This window comes from Centruroides sculpturatus, unplaced genomic scaffold (genome assembly GCF_000671375.1).
Source record: "Centruroides sculpturatus isolate CEXI.00-Female unplaced genomic scaffold, Cexi_2.0 scaffold1086, whole genome shotgun sequence".
NCBI classification, from domain to species: domain Eukaryota; kingdom Metazoa; phylum Arthropoda; class Arachnida; order Scorpiones; family Buthidae; genus Centruroides; species Centruroides sculpturatus.
In genome coordinates this window covers 61,929-69,715 of record NW_019386177.1, presented here as the reverse complement: position 1 = coordinate 69,715, position 7,787 = coordinate 61,929, and the positions used below count along the sequence as shown (strand labels likewise).

Below are 7,787 nucleotides of genomic sequence, written 5' to 3'. Positions count from 1 at the left end.
AGTTAGTGTTGTTTGTTTATATTTATTTATAACTTGTAACATGCACAAAATAAAAAGGAAAATAATATTAGTCACATGTATTCACAATTTATAATTACAAAGATCAGCACACGTACACGTCTATCGTTGGAGAATCCTTGCACATCTGAGGGTCTGACCCTGCCTATCCTTCTTTTTAAGCACTCGTCTTTGCTCTTCCCTTTCTCTTTCCTCTATTGCTCTAATCCATGTATGCCTATGCATACATCATAATACGCACTCACGATACTTTCTATTTGTCACTTTTCCGTCGTAGAGTTCCCATTTTACAATTACGTGACTCAGCCTGATGATAATGGAGAAAAGAGACAGATAGGACGTCGGTATAAGTCACAGTTATGATTTCACAGATTCGAGACAGTTTGATAGCCCGAACGGCCCCAGGCTTTCGCTCGTGCACTTTAAGTGACTTTCATTACAAGCATTTAGCTTTCCAAAGTCTATGACAACAATTGTTTGGCATTGACGGTCGTGAATTTCATGCCAATAAGCTGCTTTGACTTGTTCGATTATGTTATCAACTCAATTTCATATTTATTTTCACATTTTCACTTTGTGGTCCTTCTCTGTTCTTTTTCCGTTATTTACACATGTAAGTCATTTCATTGTTATCCACATTTGATATCGTTACTTATTACATACTTCCATGATACTCTTGTCTGTCCGCTACAACTGCCAAGAATTAACACGATTGGCGAAGCGTAGTGACAGTGGGCCAATAGAGAGCAGGATCCTTGCCATAATGTGGTTTGCGCGCCTATTTTCGTACATGCATTAATCAAGCCGAATAGTTTGTCCGAATATTCGGCTATTTGGCCACGCTCCTAGCCGAATATTCGGTATTCAGCCTGAGGCTGAATATACTATTCGTTGCAACACTAAAAATTACATGTCCTGACTGACTGACTGACTGATTGATTGATTCATCATTGTCCAGAGCAAACCGCTGAACCTAAAGAGCTGAAATTTGGTACACAGTTAGGGTACATTATGAAAACGCACACTAAGAATTTTTGGAAAATTCTTAGTGTGCGTTTTTGGATTTTTGGAAAATTCTTAGTGTGCGTTTTTGGATTTTTGGAAATTTCCCAGCGGAGAGAGAGGGAGAGGATTAAGGCTTAACCTGGAGAAAGGCTTCTATTGTACTATTTTAGATGAAATTTTTTGTTTTAAACTACATTTAGTCTTCATTGAGTACTTAGGTGTATTAAATTGATAACTTTTCAGACATTGTTATAAATATTTTTATATATTTCGATTTTTTAACCAAATGTTCGAACTGTTTGATATTTGAATTTGTTATTGCAAATTGGTTCAATTATAGAACAATTGTAAACGTTCCAGAAAATTGATCAAATTGAAAATAGTTTGTTTTATTCTCAGTAATCCTCATCATTCTCAGCGGTAGATGTTATATAACAATTACTATGGTTGTTGAAATACTGAATATAAATGGGGTTTGCTTGCAAAATCTGCGTGGGTGAAGTCGCAGGTAACAGCTAGTTGAAGTATAAAATTGCAGAGTTAGGACCACCCTATATACACACAAATATATACAATATTTCAAATCCTGATATATAAACTAGTATTTATTTTGCAGAAAAATTTTCAGATTTTGTTGTCTTGTTTAGTAGATTACTTTGTTAACTTAAAAAAATTTGGAAATTTGTCTGGAACTAAGGAAAAAATTATTTTTATCCTGGCCAATTTTATAGTACAGTGGAACCTCACTTAACAAGCATAATTCATTCCAGAATCTTACTTGTAATGTAAAACACTCATTAAGTGAAATGTTTTTCCCATATAAATTAATGTAAAATACGATAATACATTCCATGCTGAAAAAAATACTCAAATATTTTATGTATAACATTTATTCAAAGAAAACTATACAATATAAGTTGTTAAGGAGCATGAATCAGAATCAGCTTCCTCTTTTCTTCTAGCATGGAATGAATCAACCTGAAATGCAAATTCGATTCGCAAAAAACCAAAAAAAATGACAAATAATATGTCTGATAAACATGCCAAAAGATATGCCAAATTCTTGGTGTATGTAAAGGCTATAATTAAATATTAGAGGTTGTGGCCAAAGTTTTCATCTCTAAAACATGAAGTCGAATGTTGAGAGCCACTATTTTGTAAGCCTAGAAGTTTTACAATGGCATTTGGAATGTCGAGCATGATTTCAATGATGTTCCAAATGCCATTGTCAAACTTCTAGACTTGCAGGAAGGCTGCGCTGAATGTCCGACATTCATATTTTAGAGATGAAAACTTCAGCAATAACCTCTCTANTTATATAACAATTACTATGGTTGTTGAAATACTGAATATAAATGGGGTTTGCTTGCAAAATCTGCGTGGGTGAAGTCGCAGGTAACAGCTAGTTGAAGTATAAAATTGCAGAGTTAGGACCACCCTATATACACACAAATATATACAATATTTCAAATCCTGATATATAAACTAGTATTTATTCTGCAGAAAAATTTTCAGATTTTGTTGTCTTGTTTAGTAGATTACTTTGTTAACTTAAAAAAATTTGGAAATTTGTCTGGAACTAAGGAAAAAATTATTTTTATCCTGGCCAATTTTATAGTACAGTGGAACCTCACTTAACAAGCATAATTCATTCCAGAATCTTACTTGTAATGTAAAACACTCATTAAGTGAAATGTTTTTCCCATATAAATTAATGTAAAATACGATAATACATTCCATGCTGAAAAAAATACTCAAATATTTTATGTATAACATTTATTCAAAGAAAACTATACAATATAAGTTGTTAAGGAGCATGAATCAGAATCAGCTTCCTCTTTTCTTCTAGCATGGAATGAATCAACCTGAAATGAAAATTCGATTCGCAAAAAACCAAAAAAAATGACAAATAATATGTCTGATAAACATGCCAAAAGATATGCCAAATTCTTGGTGTATGTAAAGGCTATAATTAAATATTAGAGGTTGCGGCCAAAGTTTTCATCTCTAAAACATGAAGTCGAATGTTGAGAGCCACTATTTTGTAAGCCTAGAAGTTTTACAATGGCATTTGGAATGTCGAGCATGATTTCAATGATGTTCCAAATGCCATTGTCAAACTTCTAGACTTGCAGGAAGGCTGCGCTGAATGTCCGACATTCATATTTTAGAGATGAAAACTTCAGCAATAACCTCTCTATTAAAAATTAATTAATTTGACTAGAGATAGGCAGTTATGCTGACATCTTGTATTAAATTTAATAATTATAAATAATTAAGTTTTAATTTAGACATTTCTAAAATTTAATTTGGAATTGGTCATTAAATTTAATATGAGATGGCAGCATAACTGCTTACCTCTAGTCAAATTAATTAATTTCTAATATTTAATTACAGCATTTATATAGCCCAAGAATTTGGCATATCGTTTGGCATATTTATTATATAACGGGCTATGGTTGTCAATGTTTAAAAGTAATATGTGTTAGGGCTATGATTTACTTATGATCAGCATTGATAGAGATGGCTAAATATCTGTAGCACACAGTGGCTAAAAATAAGATAGAGTTTGATTTTTATATGTATTCACAGACAACCAAACTACTGAGTGATTCAAAAATTCCCATAAATAAGCAAAAGATTCATTTAGTTACTTTTAAGTTACAGGATATGCAAAAAAACCATTTAATTGAATGAACATATGAATTTTTCTTCCATTTATAACAAATACAATATAACTCATAAGATATGTGCACATAAATCATAAGTGTTAATTGGTCTATGTTTTGCATAGACTTTTAAATTATGATTTATGCTTTTTGTTCCTTTAATACATTATAGTCCTGAAAACTCGGCACTCAATAACCTGGCAGTCCAGATAACTCGGCCACATCCTGGCAGGGCAAAAAACCCCTAGTTAATTTTCATTATAGACAGCTTTATGCCTCATAAAGTATTTTTCTGGGGTCTGTCTTATCAGGTAAATTAATCAGATTAATCAGGTAAAAATCAGGTACACTGTGTATTCATTAATTTTCATTTTTATGTAGTAAAGGGTCTATGCCTTCATAAAGTATGTACTTTTCCTTTGTTTAAGGGTATTTGGGCAGTTTATTCTCTGTTGTATTCTCAAGCAAACAATACATACAAGTACAGTACAATATTTTCTGAGGAAACACTCGTACTTATTCTTTTTTAACCCCATTGCCGATACCTGACATTTTCACAAACTTGGCCACCCTTCGGTCCACATTAGGCCAAGTTTTTGGGACTCTACTGTATCTATATTTTATCTATATATCTGTTACAAATAAAACTTTGTAATTAAATCTATCACTGAAACAATTTATTTAGTTTCAAATTTTTTTATTATAAAGAATGAAAACACAAAGATAACTTTTCACATTTACTTTCTCCTATTCGTATAAAAATACAAATTATATTAATTTGCAAAAATTGTGAATATTTCTTAAAAGATTATACATTTAATTGATGTATTAAATGTGTTTATGTTGATTATTTTAAATCATATTTTCTACAGAAAGTTATCTTATAAAATTATCTTATTATAATAATCTTTTAGTAGAGGATATACCCTATGATTTGTTAGATGCTGAATATTTGTTTGTCTCAGGATTAGTTAATTTTAGTTATTTATAGAAAACGTTTGGATATTGAATCAATGTTTATAATAGTTAAAATGAATTTTGAAGTACAAATATGCATGTATCTTACAATATAATGTATTTTAACAATATAAAAGAATTTTAAAGAAATCTTGGTATTAAAATACATACTGTAAATATTTTTCTTTTTCTTTAAACAATTATTTTAAAATTAATTTGTTTTTGTTTATTAAATTTAAATACGTTAGGGTGGACTAAGTATAACAATGTCTTTAGAATCATATTGTGTGATGAATTCAAGTCTTTATTATTTGAGATTTAAAAGATGATAATTATTTTAGCAACTTATTTAATTTTTAGATTTTTCTCAAATTGCTAAGTAGTAGAGAGTACAAATGAAGAGTTTTAATAAAAATTATGAAATTAATTTTTAGATATTAATATGTATTTAAGTAACAAACAAAATAAATTTTAATAGATTAAGAAGTCTTATTTGACATTAACACTTTGAGATAGATATTTCATCTTTAAATGATTAAAATTCTAAATTTGGATATCTAAAGAGCAATTTAATAGTTGATATATCAGTTTTAACAAATTACAAAGCTGGATTTATTTGTGTAATATGAAGTGAAATTTATATTGTTAAATTTTAAATTACACCATTTTATAATATGCAAATAAAGCTGGAGTTTAACTTGTTACAATTGTTAAACTGTTTTATAGACATGAATTTAAAGTTTAGAAACATTTGAAAAATAATGTTTGATAAATTATAACTTATTTAAGTTTGTTTTGTTCAGAGTCAAACCATTTCACATTTTTAGCATTTTTATATTATTTTAATATTATAATTTTTAAAACTAAAGTTAATAAGAAAAAGAATATAAATGTAAAACACAAGAGAGAAACATTATTGATACTATATTCATAAAGACTAATGTATAAGTTGCATATTTGAAAACATACATATAAAAGAAATTTATAAATAAAATAAATACCAGTAAAACATAAAGTATTAGGTTGTTTGGAAAGTAAGCTTATTTTTTTTTCCATGAAAAAAAACACAATATTTTTATAATAAATAAATATTTTGTTGAATTATTTATCGACAATTTTGGTCAAATATTGTCATCGTTTCTGGTAGTAGCATGATTTCAACATTCATAAAAGCTTTTATCATTGCTTACAAAAAACTGATCCAAATGATTTTTGAATTGTCATTTCAAGTAAATGTCTTACAGTTAAAAAAAATTTGTATAGACCGGAACAAGTAATAATCGGAGTGTGCTCGATCTGGCAAATATGGTTGGTGCAATAGCACGTCCCATCTAAGTTATAACAGTTTCTGACGAGTTACCAAACTTGTGTGAAATTTGACATTATCGTGGTAAAACACTACACCTGTTTTGTTGATCCGTTCTGGCCGCTTTTTCTGTTTGATGATATTACTCAATTTGTTTACTCGATGGCAGTACTCTTTCGAGTCAGTTGTTAAATTGTCTAGTAAAGCTCCAGAAAAAAATTTCCTTAAAATCCCACCGAAGAGAGCATTTCTCCTTAAGAATATGTGGAACCCATATATCGAGCTTTGAAACGAAATCAATTTGTTTCAAGTAATCATATACGGTTCAATTTGACAAATTTAATCTCTTAGTGATTTTACGTGTTGTTATTTGGCAGTTTGCTTCAATCAGTACCTTTATTTTGTTTTCGTTGGCTTCAACTGGCCATCCAGAACTAGTGGTAAAAAAAACAAACTTACTTTCTGAACAACCTAATAGATTTAAATAATCAGATGAATATTTGCATTTTATTTTTATATGATTAACAATTTTAAATTTAAAATATTTCCTGTTAGTTAATTAAATTGTTTATTTAAATAAGAAAGCGGAAGCACAGTTGGCTTATGAATTGCAATCTGCAAAAATGAAACAAAAAATTAGAAATGAAGAAATTGAAATAGATGTGGTGGAGAGGAGAAAACAGATTGGAATCGAAGAGAAAGAGATTCTGAGAAAAGAAAAAGAATTAACTGCAACTATTCGTTTACCTGCAGAAGCAGAAGCTTATAAAGTTGAAATGATAGCCCATGGAAAAAGGTAAAGTTATTAAATTATTAAATTACTTTTAAAATAGTTTAAAATATTTATCTAAGCACTTTCTTCTCAGGACTCAAACAGTTGAGGTAGCTAAAGCAGAAGCTGAACGCATAAAGATGCTGGGAGGTGCCGATGCCTATGCCATTGAAGCAGTCGGAAAAGCCGAAGCCGAAAGAATGAGAATGAAAGCTGCAGCTTACAAACAGTATGGAGAAGCTGCAGTGATGAGTCTTGTCTTGGAGGCTCTTCCAAAAGTAAGATTCTAAAATTATAAATTTCTATTCAGTTTTTATTGTAATTTAAAACAATTATGTTTTAGATTGCAGCTGAAGTGGCAGCTCCTTTATCTAAAACTGATGAGATTGTTTTGAATAGCTGTGATGATCAGTTAACTTGTGGAGTAACTAAATTAGTCAGTCAGTTACCTCCAGCTGTTCATGCTTTGACTGGTGTGGATGTTTCAAAGGTAATTGTAACTGAATATTTTATAATAATTATCGTTTTTTTATTATAAAATGCTTAAAATTAAGCTAAATGAAAAATTTCAATTTTTAAGTTCTGCTATATTTATCATTAATTAGGAAACTTTACAAAATAATTTATTATATGATCTAATTCATACACTATAAATTTCACATTTTGTGTCCTTTAGGAAACATAAATTTTTCTTTTTATCTTGTGGTCATCTCATGATTCTACAGATAACATACATCAATTAAAAATAATTAAATTGTAATTAAAGCTGATTCATAAAATGAATCAGTAGGATAATTAATATTAAGTGTCTCTACAGCAAAATTAAATGGTTATTAAAATAGAAGTTTACATTAGTGTGTTTATTTTACCAAAGTTCATTATGTAACTCAGATTCAAAAGACATAGACCAGTTTTTGAAACAAGGTGCAATCTAAACCCAATCCTACACACAAGCCTCATTGTGGAACAAGTAACTGATCGTTGACGTGATAACACAATAATCGACAAAAATTTTGTTTAGGCCTGAGTGGAGGCAAAGTTAAAACATAATGTTGTTTGT

At 29.5% G+C, this 7,787-nt stretch overlaps 1 protein-coding gene across 1 annotated transcript in view; it reads left to right on the top strand.

The window, feature by feature from the left end:
• The window catches only part of LOC111613940 (flotillin-2-like), a 36,034-nt gene extending 28,754 nt beyond the window's left edge, over positions 1-7,280 (top strand). The window contains exons 6-8 of the mRNA XM_023355289.1: positions 6,537-6,751; positions 6,822-7,005; positions 7,071-7,280. Coding sequence (XP_023211057.1) covers positions 6,537-6,751; positions 6,822-7,005; positions 7,071-7,265 — 594 coding nt within the window. The 3' untranslated portion in view covers positions 7,266-7,280. The remainder of the gene's footprint in view (positions 1-6,536; positions 6,752-6,821; positions 7,006-7,070) is intronic.
• The last annotated feature ends 507 nt before the right edge of the window (positions 7,281-7,787 follow it).